The sequence below is a fragment of the Prunus avium genome, chromosome 8 (assembly GCF_965620075.1).
Source record: "Prunus avium chromosome 8, drPruAviu1.hap1.1, whole genome shotgun sequence".
NCBI classification, from domain to species: domain Eukaryota; kingdom Viridiplantae; phylum Streptophyta; class Magnoliopsida; order Rosales; family Rosaceae; genus Prunus; species Prunus avium.
In genome coordinates this window covers 33,175,532-33,193,615 of record NC_142291.1, presented here as the reverse complement: position 1 = coordinate 33,193,615, position 18,084 = coordinate 33,175,532, and the positions used below count along the sequence as shown (strand labels likewise).

Genomic DNA, 18,084 nt, shown 5'->3' with positions numbered 1-18,084 from the left:
CATGCAAAGGGTGTAGTACGTCTTCTTTTATTAAAATCAGGTCCGGATATCTAATTCGGGTGCCTGGATAACCCACCCGAAATCACAGAAGAAAATGTTTGCCTTTGTAAAAATAGTGTTTTTCCTTGCAAAAACAGTCCTAATCTCTCTCTCTCTCTCTTAACAGAGGCTGTTCCTTACCTACTCGCATTAATAAGTTACCTTACTTTCTCTACCCCTCATCACACTTTCCGGGAAAATCAAGAGCCCGAGAAAATCAGAGAAGGAAAAAAAGGGAAAGAAAAACGACGGAAAACCTCATGAGGGCTCCGAAGAGGCCGATCCACACCGTATCGACATGGGTTCGACGCCAGCCGCCGAAAGTGAAGGCATTTCTGGCCGTCGTAACGGGCATGGCGGCTCTGGTCGTGCTCCGATTTATCGTTCACGATCACGATAACCTCTTTGTTGCAGCTGAGGCTGTGCACTCAATTGGAATCATGGTCCTAATCTACAAGCTCACGAAGGAGAAGACTTGTGCTGGTAAAGTATTGAACTTTTTAGGGTTTTTTAGTTTGTTTTCCCTTTGTTGGTTTTGTTTGGCTTTCCGAGCAATTTTTAGGAATGCTGGAAAGCGTTGATTCGATTTTGGTACAAACTTTTCTATTGTGGCGAATGGGGGTTCTTCAATGTTAGGATGACTGGAATTTCACATGCAAATCCTTTATTGGGTTTTGTTTGGTTGATGATAAATCGTTATGAACGGTGGAAAAATATGGGATTTATTGGCTTGATGATATAATTGTTAGAACAGAAATTCATAAGCTTATCCTTCAAAAGAAGAAGATTAATAAGGCTAAAGTTATAGTTTTATTTTTATTTTTTACAAGTTTTACCTCCGGTATGTTTTTCTTTTCTGTTTTAAATTGTCCTCCTTTTTTTTTTATTTTTTTTTATTTTTTATCACCAACCTGTTGAATATGTTTTATGCTATGAAACTCATGTTTTGATTGGGAAATATTGGAATTGTTTGCAGGGTTATCACTCAAGTCCCAGGAGTTAACAGCTATGTTTTTAGCTGTGAGATTGTATTGCAGTTTTGTGATGGAATATGATATACACACCCTGCTTGATTTAGCTACGCTGGTGACGACCCTCTGGGTTATTTATATGATCCGCTTCAACTTAAAGTCTAGTTACATGGAGGACAAAGACAATTTTGCAATATACTATGTCGTGAGTTTCTCTCTTCATCACTGTTTTCTTTTCAAATAAGAGTGTGTATGTGAAGGAGAATTCTCACAGATTATAAAAGGATGATCTTTTTTCGTTGCTCGAGTCTCTGATCAAAGTGATAAAGAAAAATAATGCTTATTGGGGTGTGCGATCTTGTCAGTTTGCATTATTACATCCTGGACAATTATTGGGGGCAAATTGATTGACTTCCTCTTTCAGTCATGATGCATTGTGAAGTTTATTCTGGACCGAAGTTATATTGTTGCTTGCTATTGCTATTAATGAAGTTGCTTTCTTTCTAGTAGTAATATCCTTACTTTTTTTTTTTGATGCAGGTGGTACCATGTGCTCTATTAGCTTTGTTCATTCATCCATCAACGTCTCATCATTTATTGAACAGGATTTCCTGGGCATTTTGTGTGTATCTGGAAGCTGTTTCCGTACTGCCCCAGTTGCGCGTCATGCAGAACACAAAGGTCTAATTTCATAGAATGAAAAACTTATATTTTTATGGGTTTGACGAATTTGACTGCATACTACTAGTTTCCCCTATGATTCATCTTCTTTTTGTACTTTTCAGATTGTTGAGCCATTCACAGCTCATTATGTGTTTGCACTGGGTGTCGCAAGGTTCCTCAGCTGTGCCCATTGGGTTCTCCAGGTTTGATTTTTGTAAATGTTTGCTTTTGTTTTAGATTGATTTATTTGTGGCATTTTAAAAAATGGTCATTCTGCATGTTTCAAGATGAGTTGCTTTAGTGTCATATTTGGAAGTGGCATCTTGATGATGAGATGAACAGTATAGAACAATTTTTCATATTTTGATTTTTGTAGTCCATCTGTCCATGCTTTGGCACTTGTACTAATTATGTCGTACTTTACATGGGCGCTTAAATGATCAAAGTCTTAGACAAGTTATGTTGCTGCGATTATTTTAGTTTTGTTAAAGGGTATGAGTTCTTTGCATTCTGCCGCTAATAAATTTTTTATCTATTGCTCCAACAGGTATTAGATACTCGCGGACACTTGCTTGTAGCCTTGGGCTATGGGTTATGGCCTTCTATGGTTCTTATTTCAGAAATTGTTCAGACTTTCATATTAGCAGACTTCTGTTACTACTTTGTCAAAAGGTTGGGCCTCAATCCATTATATTTTTTGCCAAGTTTACTTGAATCACAATTATTTTCCCCCAAATGTATATTTTATTTCATTCAACCTTTACCTATTATGGATGTTTTTGTTTGGCAGTGTTTTTGGAGGGCAGCTAGTCCTCCGTCTCCCTTCTGGAGTTGTATGAGTTCACTCCAGTTCTGCTGTGATCTGCAAGCGCACTGCCATCAAGACAAGACTTAGCTAGGCATGTGGCTGGTCACTGTTGTTTAAGTTCCCCTTTTTGCTCTCCACAAGGTTCTAGTTCTCTCTTTTAATGAAAAAAAAAAATCATGACTGGGAATGAAGTGGGTTGTTTGTAAAGTTGGAGATGGAGTGAATTTAATTTATATTTATAATTTAGACATGACTTTTCTGAATTGCTTCATCTTTTCTTACTAGATGCTAACATTTGCTAAAGTTTACTACCACAGAATCGTTTATTTATACATCCAGTTAATTTGCTCAAGCATATATTTAACAATGGATGCAGGACTGTGTAAAGCACTTGTCTGCCATCTGCCCACCAACTTGAGTGGATTCACATTGCTTCTTTTCTTTGGTTCAATATTCAATTTCCTACAGCACTATCAAACAACAAACTGCTTTCCTGTTTCTACCAAGTGCCTACATCACCGGCCCCACCACAATTTTTAGGTCTTTGTTTCATTTTTTGTGTCCGACTTTTGGGTCTTTTTTCTTGGTCCTACCTTAAATTAAGGTTACTAATCCCACTTGTCCTGTGACACTTTAGCTAATAATCCCAAGAAAATTCGTATCTATAAAGGATTGTAGGGAAAAATTCCTGCATAGGACGGTTTGAATACAACACACTCGCATCTAACCTCACATGTGTACAACCCTGCTGTAAGCAAGAATTTCTAGATTAGAGGGTTAACAACAATCATCACAAATTGATTTTGGGTATTTGGTTGGAACGAAAACAAAATAATAAACTTGGACTGATTTTAAGGATTGTTAGACTTTAAGAACTTCAGTCTTATATATTCAATTGAAATCAATGGAAAGACAATTACATAAACATAAGCGCACCTAATGTGGCCTAATGACAGCAGATGTAAAAGTTCTAGTGAGCTATCTAAGATTTGGCTTTATACTTAGACAGCAAGGTTCCTTGCTAGAATTCCCTCAAAAGTAATTCCAGGTCCAAAAGCCAGTATCAATCCCCATTCACCATCTCCTTGCTGTTCCTTCTTGATCTTCTTGCTCTCTTCTATCATGTACTCCAGCACATACACTATGGTATTACTGCTAGCATTGCCATAATCCGTCAGAGCTCGTCGGCTGGCATTTAACTTCTCTGGGAACAAATCAAGACGCTTCTCCAACCGGTTCAAGATTGCAGGACCTCCTGGATGAACAGCCCAAAACATCTTATTGTACTCCTTGTTATCATATCCAAGAACTCCCATCAACCTCCCACAGAACCCTTCAATGTGATCTTCAATTATCTGAGGAAGCTCTCTTGCTAGCTTGAAACTAATCCCCTCTTCTGTGACCCTTCCATCAATGGTCTTCTCGGTGTCTGGCAGGAACTCTTGTATGGCAGTGTGAAGCTCAAACAGAGGCTTTTCAGAGATTAAGTCAGGGTCTGAGCCAATCAACATGGCTCCAGCACCATCCCCAAATAGTGCAACACCAACGAGATCATACGGTCTATTTGCACTTGGTGGTTTGTAGCCAATAATAGTGGTTTCAGAAGTAGCAAGTAGAACTCTGCTTCCTGGATTGTTCTCAGCAATGTCCTTGGCAACACGAAGGCCAGCCACACCACCAGAGCAGCCTGAGAAGTAAAGCAAGACCCTTTGAGTCTCGGGACGGAGGCCAAGTCCTTTTGCTAGGTAAACGTCACCACCGGGTAATCGAGCTTCACTGGATGAGACATAGACTAAGTGGGTTATATCTGAAGTAGGTCTCCCCCAGTTCTTGATGCAAGCTCGTGAAGCTTCAATTGCCATCTGTGTTACAGCTTCGTTACAAATATGCAGTCTTTGCTTTATAGTGGGTGTGCCTTCAGTTGTAAGCTCTGGGTACTTCTCTAGAATCTCATCTGACATGACAACATACCTAGTTTTGACTGTTGTTGTCTTGCCTGTGAATTGCCATATAAGAATTTCTAAAACCATATAATGTTGCCTTTAAATTACATAGGACACTATGCTCTATCAAGATATCTAGTATGTTATGTTGTTAGACTGTTACTATAGATCATACGTTCCAAAAAAAATTCACCTGATTAATGATACAGATAAAAGGTTTGGCAAGAGAATATTTCCCTTCACAAGATCCACATGCGCAGGCTATATGTGTAGTAGCTTGATTTTACAATGCATGATCATATTTTGGTTAATGGCTTTGCGCAATTATTGGTGTGTCAATGTTGTAAATAGAAAAATAAAAAAGAACTTTAGTTGATGGACTTACAGAGTCGAGCCAGCTTCTGCTTAAGTTCAGGATCATCACAGTTGGTATCTCTGAAATACCCATCAACCAGAAAATCCTGCATGACAAGCTGATGAGGGAAGGCCTTGCCAAGAGCCAAAATCGTCGCTTTGCCACCGTTGGCCTTCATTATGGAACCTCCCCGCCCAACATGCTCACTCCCCATGTCTAGTAGTTCTCTGGTCTCTCTTTCAAAACACTTGGTGATATGTCTCTAGCATAAGAGGTCTTGTAACTTCTGAACCTTGCAGTAAAACAACTATTGGGCTGCTAATATATATACAGTTCCACGGCATACTTATGACATTATATTAAACTCAAGGGACATATGGTGTTAAACATATTCATATAGGGAGAAACATCATGCGGTGTGCAATTCTTATGCATAGGTTAGTGGTTTAGTTGAGAAGTAAGGCGTTCATGTAGACTACGTTTAAGGATGCAGATAAAGGGTTGGTCTGGGGTTGAGAACCAAGCTGTTCATGTAGATTTGTTGCACTGGTGGTGTTTTTCATTTGAAATCAAATATTTATTTTCTCTATCTATACTTTTGGTCCCGAGATCACTTATATTCTGTTCACAGAATCATAAAACTAAAACCCACTGGTTTGGCATCTCCTTTTGGCTGAGAGAAGTAATTAAAATTGAATCTGCATGACCCCTCCATGTCTGAATGTCTGCAATACATGTTACAAATACAAAAGCTACACATGTAACATTTTGTTTTTGGTCACCACACATGTAGCATAGTGTGAAGCTGAAAAACATCGACTAGCCTCAAGGACCAATGACCAATTTGGTTAAGCAGAATATTTCAGGTCAATATTTGCTGTTAAATTTTGATACTTTTGTTCTTAAAACTAAAAATCCATTTGAAGTTAGTTTTGATTTTTAATTTTCAGAAGCCAGGAATTGTTAAGACAACAGAGCTTATTCAAGTCACATTGTACTGTGGAAGAACAGCCTCAGACAACCAGAACTCAGAAAATGACTATCTAAACAAGGATTAAACCTTCAAACTGCTTCCGAGCAGGTAACAGACGGTTCACCAAGAATACGCCTAACTTATAAAAGAGCAGAAGAGAACTTGTTATTAAGTCAGCAGAATAGAGTTTATAATATATAGTGACACAACTACGAACTGTTTCTGTTGAATAACAACTTACCAAAATCTGCAGATATCTAATAATTGCAGTCCAGGGGACATTTTTTTCATGTCAAATTTCATCACTATAATAGGTTTCAATGAAATGCATCAAAGATCTGAAAGGCACTTTCCATTAATAAAATCAATAACTTGGGTGACCGCACGTTCAAGAGCTGCGAAGCTTTGCAAAGATTCTTCTGCAGTTGTTTCCTCACCATCTTTTATATCAATTACAACTTTAAGAAATACTGAGGGTACTTTCAACAGATCTGCCACGTAGGCAACAGCTGCAGCCTGAAATCCAATTTTTGTTTTTAAGAAGGAAAAAAAAAAAGCTTTAATGCAATTTAAAAATGACTGTAGAATACAACAGCACTAAGTAGGGATACCCTTATCTTATATGCTACGAAGAAAGCTATGATTTAGTTACAAGGTTACCTCCATGTCTTTAACTACAGCGTCATTCGCAACCATTGATGCTTCATCCTGTGTGGACATATGTAGAGAGTCACCAGTAGACAGTTTGCCAACCTGTAGCATGCGGGAAACTATAAATACCGTTGTGGATAACTGTGACGCTATCAAATAGAAAGAAAATGAAAGCCAAGTATCATGAATCATGATAATGCAAATCTCAACCATAAATTACAGACAGATGCCTAACTGCATTTGCTCTAGATAACGGACAACTCCAAATTAAAAAATTTTACTGATCAGAATTTATCAAATGATTTGGAAGCTTCCGAGTCCAAGAATTTTGCTGCACGGTAATTACCTTTAGGTTAAGTTCCTTTTGAAGATTGGGTGTCGAGAAGGCTTGTCGCAAGCCAAGTCCATATAGATCAAAAACCTGTAGAAGACAGACACGCCACAGATAAATATTGAGTAAAAAATTTCCAAGTAATCACATATGTTTGGAGTATCAGAAATGTAGATATCAAAAGAATGAAGGGGTATTGGCAAGTGTTTATCTTCTAATGAATAATGAGTATTTTAATCCATTCCATTCCAACGTCTGATGTTCTTAACCATTCTAGGCCACGTAATAGCAACAAACGTTCAATTCTCCCTACCAGATCTAGCAAAGTTCATGGTATTTACATTCAACAATGACTAAAGACACTGGAGAAAGATGCAATTGTTTTGGAACCTCTGCCGCAGCATATTTGATAAAGGATTGGTCATTATCAGCAAATATTGCGAACAGGAATTCCTATTATCCAATTAAGAAAACAAGTTCCGTAGGCTATATATCCAATCAATCAAGCATGAAAACATTGACAAGTGCTTGAATGAAGAACCTACGGAGCACTCACAGGAATAGGTATCCTTCTATCACAGAAAGCAACATCAGATGCGACATACGCATCACCAATGCATGCTCCTTTGGCCTGAAAACATCGATTAATCAGTCATACATAATAATTAATGCCAGATGCTTCACACAATATCTTTACATCTCAACATACTTTACACATAAATGTTTTGTGTGCAAGTCCACATGTGCATTTGTTTAATTTATATACAATTCACTATTTGAATCTTCAATCTTTTCAATATCCATTCCAAGAAGAGGATCCTAATTTTTCAGTAATGCAGATTCTCCAATTAACATCTCACAGAGGGACAGAAATGAAATTCTATTATAAGAAGAAGAGCAAAGTTGGTAGAAATACAAAATACCTTTAAGCCACCAGCAGTGCCTGCATTGATAATTAGGTCTGGCTGCAATGCTTGAATGGAAGCATAGGTCACAAGAGATGCAGGAACCGTGCCTACACAATCAACCCCTGAAAGAAAAATTGGTAACATTAAAACAAAGCAACTGCATTTTTTTTTATGTCTGATTAAAATAGATCAAAAGGGAAAAAAACAGCCATAACATATTTATGCTTTTGAGGGAGTGATTTTGCAATAGCCGAAACAAATAATCAATTATTTCAAAATATACTGAACTGATAAGAAATATCCAAACTCAGAAGACTCAAAAACTCACCTAAAGATGAATCTTTTCCAGGCCAAACTAGATTAATGTTAAGATCCTTGTAAAAACCGCGATACCGGACCCAAGGCACCCCTTTTGGGAATCTGCATTGTTAACACATTGACATATCAAACAAAGTAAAACCACCCAAGTAATTAAACTTTTTAAGCAGATCCTACAATGCTCTTATAATTCTAAAAATTAAATTAAACATGTGGTGTATAGTTTGCAATGCAAGTACTTTCAGATAAAGACTGTGTTTGGTAATTAATGAGGGCATTTCCTATTTGATGTGTTACTTTGCTAATCAAAGTCAGATAAAGTGATTATAAACTGAAAATGAATAAAGATGAACTCACACAGACTCAAGATCCTCTGAGAGGTTAAGCTTGTTCACCACAGGAAGAGCTTCACTCTGCATAGCTGTTAAGTCACTTGCAAAGATCACTACTTTATACAAGAAAACTAGTCATAGTAGCTGAAGAAGAATGGAATTTATAAACTAGTGAGAGTGGAAATATCAAAATGGGAAGAAAAAAAAACGTACCCATTACGATGAGGATGGTGGAAATGGGGCGCTTCTCAGCTTCAGCAACCATGGTTTCCTCTGCAGCGTCCGATTTGTCGCCATGAGGAGCCATTTTATTTTATTGTTTTCCTTTTGATTTCTCTCTGGGTTTTCTGTTTTCTTTCCAACCAAACACAAAATGTTATGCTCTCCCTCGCAATCAAACCAAGAGAGAAGCGTGGGAGTCTGTGACTTGGTTTTACTGCTGAGAGGCTAGAGAGAGAAGAAGAGGCCTTTAATTTGGTGCCAAGCAGCCAAGTGTACTTGGAGCTTATGTGTCAATCTATTCTTACTCTACCCTTTCCACGTGTCCTTCATTGAACTCTTCAGTGCCACATGGCAAGTCCGTAGTACAACACACCAGCCAAATGCCACATCATATTGTTTGGTGCCAATCATTTTTGTTTATATTAAGCTCCTTGTAAATAAATAAGAGTTTGATTCATGTGTATATATATATATATAGCAAAAGGCAGAGAAGAGAATGGTGAAACATTCAAAATACCAAAAAATACTCTTAGTTAATACAAATATTAAAAATTGAAATTATTAATTAAATGAGGATAATATAGTAAATTCAAACTTTTTTATATTAAAAAAATAAACAAAAATCATCCTATTTTTATGGAACATAACTACTCATATCTTTTTGGATAATGCTATGCTTACCACATAAATCTACCATATTTTAATACCATCTTACATGGCAGCTGATGTGGACAACCACCTCATTAAAATTACATTAGTTCTTTCTTAAGGAGATAATATTTTCTATATTTTTCTTTAGTTAAATTTTAAAAAAGAAAACTAAACCCTACTGAATTAGAGACCACTTTTCACGTACGTCTCTCTGCCTCCCCCAATTCCCTTTCTCCCTCCTTCCTCTCCTCCCAATCGCAGGTGCTTCGCCGGACTTCTGCCATCGGTCCGCCAGACTTGATGCTCCAATGTCAGACACTTTTGCCGTATTGGTTGCTATCTTCAACCGCTTTTCCAATGAAAGTAGTGGTTTTTCGCCTTCTTTTACATGAATATGCTAATCAAGACTGCCATTGTTGATGAACTCATAAATCAATATTGGTGTTTTGGTCGTTAAACAACAACCTACGAATCTCACAACATTATTATGGTTTATTTGATAAAGAACAGTCATCTCGTCAGCAAATTGGTTCTTGGGGGTAATTTTTTTTTGGTCATCAATTGGGGCGGCAATTTGTTTTTTTGTCATCAATTGGGGCGTGTGGCTTCTTTATGTAACAACTGGTCTCTAATTCTGGCGGAGCTGTGGCAGAAGTCCGATGAAGCACCTGCGATGGGGAGGAGAGGAAGGAGGGAGAGATGGAATTGAGGGAGGCAGTGAAAACTGGTCTCTAATTCAGTAGGGTTTAGTTTTCTTTTTTTAAAATTTAACTAATAAAGAAAAATATAGAAAATATTATCTCCTTAAAAAACCACTAATATAATTTTAATGAGGTGGTTGTCCACATCAGCTGCCATGTAAGATGGTATTAAAACGTGGTAGATTTGTGTAGTAAGCATAGCATTACCCTATCTTTTTTAATTCTAAAATAAATTTAAATTTTTTTTTAAAAAATCTCTCACAGGTGTGGAAGCCCGTGCGGAGAGTCTAGTATATATATTTATTTAAAAAATAAATAAAAATTGAACAGTTATAGTTTTTATTTTTGTATGTTTAACAAGTTATTTCTGCTGAAAATTTCATATATCAATTCATACTGTCCTCACTCACTTTTAAAACTTTTCTTTGAAAACTAAAAACTATAATATTTAAAATTAATTTTAATCTTTATTTTTGGTCTATTCTCTTTGCTCTCCTTGGGGTCACACTCACATGCTCAGTAGGGTCATTGAGTACGACTACGGAGTATGGAGTATGCTCCAAGGTTGACATGATGTCTTTCAATACGATCCATAGGAATATTCTACTTATACTCTCTAAATATAACTGTATAATAGCAAGCCGCTAGGATACTGAAAAAGCATATGAGAATTATTCCGTTTTTCCTTGCATTGAGTTTTTGAAAGGGAACAAACTAGAAATTCTCTGTGCGAGACGTGTGTTCTTTAAAGAGTGAATGCGCATCGTCGAAAATGTATTGATAACATGTAGGTATATTTGATTGACGAGAATGTTATCGACACATTATCACAAAACATTTTAAATTACAAAAGAGAGCATGTGATTAAACCACCAGATACTGTTTAAATATAGTTACACAAACCATGAACTGTTGCTGTTGGACCTTTCAAATAAGGTATTACCAAAATCTGTAGATATCTAATCAACCGCGGTCCAGGTACATGCTAATATCACATAAATGTTTCATTAAGTTTGGATGCAATGCTTCAAAGGTCAGAGAGGCACTTTCCGTTAATAAACTCGATAACTTGGGTGACCTTCTCTTCAAGAGCAGCAGTTACTGCTGACAAATTTTGCAAGAATTCTTCTGCAGTTGGTTTTTCACCATCTACTACATCAGTCACAGCTTTAACAAATATGATTGGGACTTTCAACAGATCTGCCACATAGGCAACAGCAGCACCCTGAAAGCCAAAAAAATTCAGCAAAAGTAAAAAGTAAAAATGACTGTTGGGCAGTGTATAAAGAGGACCAAATTTGCAGCTATCCAATATTAGGTCTAAGAGATGCAAATAGGTTCAATACTCTTTGCAGGAAAAAGCAGGGATACTCTGATCAAAATGCTAAGGTTACCTCCATGTCTTTAATTGTAGCATCATTTGCAACGATCGATGCTTCATCCTGCGGGGACATATCTAGAGAGTTGCCGGTAGACAGTTTACCAATCTGAAGCATGAGGGAAACCATAAATGACTGACATTGCCAATACTTGCGAAGCTATCAAATACAAAGAAAAGGAAACCCAAGTCTCATAGTAATGCACATCCGTATCATAGGTTACACACTCATGCCTAAGTGCATTGGTCTAGATAATGGAGAACTCCAATTTTAAAATTTAAAAGTGACCAACAATATATCAAATGGTTCGGACGCTATTCAATTTAAGAAGGGTTTCAGTGTTTAAATAAGTCCAAGCATTTTGCTGCATGATAATTACCTTTAGGTTAAGTTCCTTTTGAAGATTGGGTGATACACAGGCTTGTCGTAAACCAACTCCATATAGATCAAACACCTGTAGAAGACATACAAGATAGAGAATAATTGATTAGAAATTTTCTAAGCAGAAGCAGGAAGCAGGGAGCAGGAAAGTGGTTCTTAAAGAAACATTATTTCCATCAGCTAGCAAAATATATTGTATCTTCAACTGAGTCGTAACAGTGTTGAGAGATATTATTATTGGTTTAGGATATAAAGTTTGATTAGGGCTTCTAGTGGCGTCAACTTTCAATTCTATGTTTGTAGTATCAGAAGGGGTATGGCTAAACTGTTAAGATCTTCCAATAAATTGTAGACCAAGCATGAAACGTACTTCAATGGAAAGACAAAGGAACACTCACAGGAATAGGTATCCTTCTATCATGGTAAGCAACATCACATGCGAGATACACATCACCGATGCCCGCTCCTTTGGCCTGAAAATATACATTTATTAGTTATACGCAATATGTCAAGATGCTTCACACATCTGCACGTCCATATACTTCATACTCAATTAGTTCATGTGTGTGTGTGCGTGCACAAGAACGCATACATAAATAGTAGTTCATATGTGTACATAAATAGTTCCTTATTAATATCATGGTCCCTGCAACGCAATAGTTCAATCCTCAAACTTTTCAATGTCCTTTGTAAGAAGAGGATTCCACATTTTCCTTATACTAACAACTTCTCCAATTAATATTCAAATGAGAGAGAATAATGAAAACGGAGCTGAACTCTTCTTGTACAAGAACAAGAGAAAAGTTGGTAATACCTTAAAGCCACCGGCAGTGCCTGCATTGATAATTAGGTCTGGCTGTAACGCTTGAATGGCAGCATAGGTCACAAGAGACGCAGAAACTGTGCCTACACAATCAACTCCTGAAAGAAAATTTGAGGATGAGGTACACGACAATGGAACAAAAACCACTTTTTTTGTGCTCTAATTAAACAATAGTGACCAAATGGAAGAAACAACCATAACATATGAGACTTTTGAAGGAGGAGTGGCAATTCAAACACAAGGTTTTCCATCCCTAGCATACTGAAAGCCTATTCTTTTTTATACCCATTGAAACAGAAAAGTTCAAACCTTTTACACTAAACCAGCCACAAATATACTTAAGTTCATGCAGCCTAGTTCTAGAATCTTAAAGATCCTATATCACATTTAAGTCTGATAACCATGTAAACCCTTTCAATAATGTCCTGGTGAGATATGACAAGGTCATAGACGATGAAGGGAAGTATAATAACAATTATTTCTGTATCTCCTGACAAGAGAAATCAAAACCCATGAAAGTCAAAGACTCACCTAAAGATGAATCTTTTCCAGGCCAAACTAAATTAATATGAAGATCTTTGTAAAACCCATGATACCGGACCCAAGGGACCCCTTTTGGGAACCTGCATCATTCATACATTGACAGATCAAAAAATTGAAACCAACTGAGTAATTAAAATCTTTGAACCGATATATAATGCTCAAAATTCTAAACGATGATCTCCACATTTCAAAGAAATAAACCATATTTGCACACAGGATGATAGCCTATGGAAGGAAACAAAAAAAAAATGTAACAATCACGAAGAGCATGCCACAACAAAACATGTGTATTGGGCACAACAAGGCCATGTCCAGCCACAGCTAAGACGTAGAATATAGTTTGCAAAGCAAGAACTTTGAACCAAGGTCGTGTTTGGTAATGGGGGCAATTTCACAAACAAAAAAAAAAAAAAAAAAGAGAACCATTTTCCAAAAATTGAAAGTAGCACATAAAAAGATTCAAGCTTGAGGATGAAAGAAGAAGATGAACTCACACGGAGTCAGGGTCCTCTGTGAGGTTGAACTTGTTCACCACAGGAAGAGCTTCAGTCTGCATAGCTGTGAAGTTACTTGGAAATATCACTATTTTTATTCAAAAACATCGTAATAATATCTGAAAAAGAGAGAGTGGAAATATCAAAATTGGAAAATAAAAAGAGAAAAAGTACCGATCACGATGAGGATGGTGGAAATGGGGCGCTTCTCAGTTTCAGCAACCAAAGCTTCCTCTGCAGCGTCCGATTTGTCGCCGTGAGGAGACATAATTTTTTCTTTCTGGATTATTTTCCTTAGTTTTCTCTCCGATTCTTTTTCTTGCCAACCAAACAGAATTTAAGTTCCGAATCAAAGAGTGTGACTTTGTTTTACGGCTGAGAGACTCGAGAAGACGAGGTAGAGGGTGAGGACAATTCCGTAATTAATGAGGTAGATGCCGATGCATCGAATTGGATCGCTGACCGTGGATTGCTGACGCTGATCTATGATTAGAGGGCATTGGTCCACGTGTTCTAATCCGCACGGTTTCAACTTTTCAGGGATGTTTCTTTGTGGGCTGCTTGGTTTGTTGATCAAACAAATTAAGACAACAAGCCATGTTTCATGATGGGATCAAATACTGCTTTACAAATGTAGAACATTCGATTTACAAGTCAACCATAATATCATATATAGTTTGAGTGGCAATCTAAATTGCGGGAGCTTATAATTTGAGTGGCAAATGATCTTTAACGAGAGTGTCGGTGTGACGAAATTTTTGTATGAGAAGTTCCCAAAGTGATATTATGATAATTTACACACATAAGCAAATTTGATATGGTACAGGTCTTTGATAATGAAGGGAAAAAGACTAGCTGAGGTAGACACTAATTAGATCATATGGAGTAAAATAAAGACCAAGTTTTCAACAGATGATGACAAATAAGTATGATCAACATTGTAATTATCAACATCAATTCGCATCAAACAGTTACATAATTATTGTACATCTGCCCAAAAAAAAAGATTTTTTTTTTTTTGGCAATTCATGTATATCCTGTGCAAACATTGTATTTAGAAAGTTAATAATTAGTACTCAATAAGAACCATCAAGACCACAGGGGAATAAAATGGCTTAAAAATTGTGGGGAAAACACTCAAAGCAAGCTTGTGGGGTGAGTTGATCAGATTTCAAATTCAAAGGGGCATGTAAAAGTAGGGTTTGGGAAATAAAAAAGATGAGAAGAAGGAAGAGCCAATGTGTTGGTGGTTGTGTTTTGGAGGTGCCATTTGGTAACATTGGGAAAGTGTCTGGTAAGGGCATCTCACAGTTTTCTCCATTGAAATATACCCTTCTAGGGAAAGCCCATCCATTTTTGAATGTGAACGATTCTGAGTCTTTTTCCAAAAGTATCTCTGTTGACACTGAACCCACTCCATCCTCATCAGTAGCAATCAGCTCTTCATTAACAAAGGCTATACCCCAGAAGAGGGCAACTGCATCTGCAACAGTTTCCAATGTTTGAGAAACTAGAACTTATTTAATCACAGTCGTAATAGAATAGAGGGTATTGTTCCATTTCAGACTTGTGTTGCTAGACTACCTGGACACATGTGTTTGTGTTGTAAGACTGTGAATCACGATCACATATACAATTAACCTAATGGTACGTACAAATTCACGAGCTTATGTCGCCAGACAGTCTAGTTTCGGACCCAACTCTTTTCCCAACTTTCTCACATGAGATTTTAAGGTTCGGATAGGCCTTGCACCATTTGAGAGAGTTGAAAAGAGTTGTAAGGGTTTATTGGGTCACTTCATTGGATTGTAACAGTTAAAGTTACATTATCCTTTCTACTAAAGATTAATCTACACAACCAAGTTGATTATGTTCAACATTTCTTCTATGTACTTCCCACGTTATTGAACAACATATATGAAATAGAGCAAGTACCTCTAAAGCCAGGCTGAAGCAATGTGCTGTTGAAACTATATGTTATTGGATTCATGGAGAGACCAGGGTGCTGGACCAGTGCATTCCAGTTTGAGAAGTTCCTCTGATAGTTGTAGTTAGTAATTGTAAGTTTAATTCTCCAGTGATCTACATAGCTGGTCTTGACATGCCAATGAACTCGAATAGGGCACATATGATCTGTGCATTTCACCCGGTCTAGAGCACCCATAAAATTAGCTCCTGAATTATCCCCTGTTGATGACATTGCTGTGAAGGGGTAAGCTGGCCTGTTATCACAAAGAGGAAGAGACAGAGAAAGAAAGAGAGGATCAGCTGAGTTCAAATTAACTTGCATAAGTAGCAGTTCTCACTGTTATGGATGCAGCAAAAAAAAAAAAAAAAAAAAAAACAAAGCAGCCCAACCTTAGACATGTACCGAAGTTTTTGTCTGTTACTTCTCTGCATCCACAGCTACACTTGGGGCATGATGTGATCTCAGGATTGTAAAATGAAGAGAGTGAAACGCAACAGACTGGAGTCTCACTAGCTAAAAAACTGGAATAAGTGCATATTGCTTTCCATGTTCCTGCAAACAAGTAATTGATGAAATGTTAACATCAAAGGTTTTCCAAAGTAAGAAAAAGAATCCTGAAGTAGCATACGTTTAACTGTATGTCAGAACTGTGAATCTGAACCACTTTCATACATAACTGTATATAATCAACGGTTATGATTCACATACTGTCAGGAGAAAATCTCAATTTTATACGTAGGGTAATGTTTTGTTAACAGACTTTTGTTACTTGTGGTCTGAAAGAATGGTTTTACGTTTCCAAACGGTATAACAAGAGAACATTTCCATATATATGTATTGGTTAAAGTGCTTACTGAAAACTTGGCGCTGTCTTCTACCTCCAAAATCCAAAGAAACTGTGGGATCAACACTCTTAAGTGGCCCACAAGTGTAACCAGGACCTGGTGCCTTCAGAGTAAGATTCAGAGGTGGATCTCCTGAAAAAGGAGCTCCTCCCAAATTGCCAACTTTAATTCCAAAGGAAGAGAAAGACTTGGAGGGGTTGATAGCCAGGGCATCAAGAACACCGCCGCGGCAGCAGTCTTCGGATTTGTTATCTGAGGAAGCATCAGGCATGAGATCAAGTATTTCAGGATCATTCTTGCAGGAGTGTGGTATATCAGTCTTGTAGTTTGAGCAGTTTCCTTGTTCTGTGGCAAAGGCACCATTCATTGACCAAATGACTTCATTCTGCTGCCATATCCACCCAATCTGCCAACCAGGCTTGTCCACGTGACGATACTGAAAGAAATTTTGGATGGTTGCTTTTGCCTGCAAAAGTTTCTGTTAGTAGTTGTATATTGTGTATAGGCTTGCTCACAAATATTTCAAGACTTCATAATAAAAAACATACAAGTGACACTCCAAAGTTTGTTCACATATTCAGCCTTGTGCAGAACAACTATAAATGTCGTTGGACAGGCAGGAGTGTGCAAACAAAGTCTAACTAAGAAGATTAAAATGATGAAATCTTCAATGGGATGTTGAAGGTGCAAGTTTTTTAGAAGTCCCAAAAAAATTGTGTTCTGTAATAAAAAAAACAGAGTTTATAAAGGCTTTGTACTAAGAAAATTGGTGTTTTGGAGACACAGTTTACACAAATGTACACTGATATGACGAAAGTATGAGCTTAACAGGATTCCAATTGCCTCAGAATACTTGGCAGTCATAAAGTTGTGGATGTTAAAGTGCAGCTTCAACAAATTTTCTAGTAGTTTTTAAAAATCTGTTCCTGATGATATAATTGAACCAAACAACATCAAGGTTTGAGCAGAATCACAGCATGCTAACCAAATAGCCATCATCTGTCCAATCATAAGTGTCGAAAGTAATCGTAAAGTTTCCATTTGGGTCCAAAGGATCATAGCAATCTGCAAAGCAAAGAAAGCAGCATCCAATTTAGCAAGAAACACTCTCCCAAAACCTGAAACAAGAAGCAACATATGACTATCAATATGATGATGGCTCATGTTCATGCCTGAGAAACTGCACATAGCAACTAACAACATGGACACCAGTACAAAAGGCCACAAACAAGAATGGATGCATGTCGTTTTAGGGTTTGGGAATGAGAAGCAAGGCATAGATGGATAGAGCTTGTTATAGTGCAATGAGACAAACCTGTTCCCCAAACTTGACTTTATAAACAAGAAAGAAATGCTCTGAATCAATCTAGAAAAAAAAGGCAAAAAACCCAAATTTCTGCTCATTCAATCTTTTGGTTGCTCGAATCAAACAAGAAACATTGGAAATATCAACTGGATATGAGCAGACAAATCCATTTTACCTGGTTCTTCGGAGATGAAAACAGAAGATCCAATGCTGACACATTTATCCTATGCTACAGAACACATTGTCACATTCAAATTCCCATTTAATATCGTTATTCAAGGGACAGCTCGAACTTATGCTTCAGCCTACATGGGATAAAATTAAAAAAAAGCCTCAATCTTAGCTTCCTTCAGAAAAATAGTCTTTTAATTTTGAAAAAATTTATGCCGATGGTCCATGAACTTTGACCATTGTTACAAGTGGTGTGTTTTAGTAAGGACATATCCACATATGTTATAATCATAATTAAAAGTGATCA

The 18,084-nt window shown here is 37.2% G+C and overlaps 5 protein-coding genes across 6 annotated transcripts; 1 reads left to right on the top strand and 4 right to left on the bottom strand.

The window, feature by feature from the left end:
• The first annotated feature begins 141 nt into the window (after positions 1–141).
• On the top strand, positions 142–2,744 carry LOC110757211 (ER lumen protein retaining receptor family protein). The gene is made up of 6 exons (XM_021958782.2): positions 142–522; positions 1,016–1,215; positions 1,551–1,691; positions 1,796–1,876; positions 2,221–2,345; positions 2,464–2,744. Exons 1-6 carry the CDS (start codon positions 300–302, stop codon positions 2,510–2,512), a joined length of 819 nt encoding a protein of 272 aa, XP_021814474.1. The 5' UTR covers positions 142–299; the 3' UTR covers positions 2,513–2,744.
• A 588-nt stretch (positions 2,745–3,332) lies between these two features.
• LAP5 (Chalcone and stilbene synthase family protein) lies at positions 3,333–4,993 on the bottom strand. 2 transcript variants are annotated; one of them, XM_021958780.2, is made up of 2 exons: positions 4,810–4,993; positions 3,333–4,477 (listed from the first exon to the last, which is right to left on the bottom strand). In XM_021958780.2, the coding sequence occupies exons 1-2, from the start codon at positions 4,991–4,993 to the stop codon at positions 3,483–3,485; spliced, it is 1,179 nt and encodes a 392-aa protein (XP_021814472.1). In that variant the 3' UTR covers positions 3,333–3,482. The 2 variants fall into 2 exon arrangements, with proteins under 2 accessions (XP_021814472.1, XP_021814473.1); XM_021958781.2 differs by having other exon boundaries at positions 3,333–4,435.
• A 1,088-nt stretch (positions 4,994–6,081) lies between these two features.
• On the bottom strand, positions 6,082–8,775 carry LOC110757212 (5'-methylthioadenosine nucleosidase-like). Its single transcript, XM_021958783.2, has 8 exons — positions 8,506–8,775; positions 8,318–8,381; positions 7,971–8,062; positions 7,658–7,764; positions 7,291–7,365; positions 6,750–6,824; positions 6,413–6,505; positions 6,082–6,268 (listed from the first exon to the last, which is right to left on the bottom strand). Exons 1-8 carry the CDS (start codon positions 8,597–8,599, stop codon positions 6,083–6,085), a joined length of 786 nt encoding a protein of 261 aa, XP_021814475.1. The 5' UTR covers positions 8,600–8,775; the 3' UTR covers position 6,082.
• Positions 8,776–10,631: 1,856 nt separating this feature from the next.
• Positions 10,632–13,897, bottom strand: LOC110757213 (5'-methylthioadenosine nucleosidase). Its single transcript, XM_021958784.2, has 8 exons — positions 13,661–13,897; positions 13,487–13,550; positions 12,981–13,072; positions 12,441–12,547; positions 12,025–12,099; positions 11,625–11,699; positions 11,261–11,353; positions 10,632–11,091 (listed from the first exon to the last, which is right to left on the bottom strand). Exons 1-8 carry the CDS (start codon positions 13,752–13,754, stop codon positions 10,894–10,896), a joined length of 798 nt encoding a protein of 265 aa, XP_021814476.1. The 5' UTR covers positions 13,755–13,897; the 3' UTR covers positions 10,632–10,893.
• A 162-nt stretch (positions 13,898–14,059) lies between these two features.
• On the bottom strand, positions 14,060–18,017 carry LOC110757238 (COBRA-like protein 1). Its single transcript, XM_088245876.1, has 8 exons — positions 17,994–18,017; positions 17,782–17,835; positions 17,616–17,666; positions 17,286–17,393; positions 16,310–16,766; positions 15,845–16,007; positions 15,422–15,708; positions 14,060–14,969 (listed from the first exon to the last, which is right to left on the bottom strand). The coding sequence occupies exons 1-8, from the start codon at positions 18,015–18,017 to the stop codon at positions 14,602–14,604; spliced, it is 1,512 nt and encodes a 503-aa protein (XP_088102002.1). The 3' UTR covers positions 14,060–14,601.
• Between the last annotated feature and the right edge of the window lie 67 nt (positions 18,018–18,084).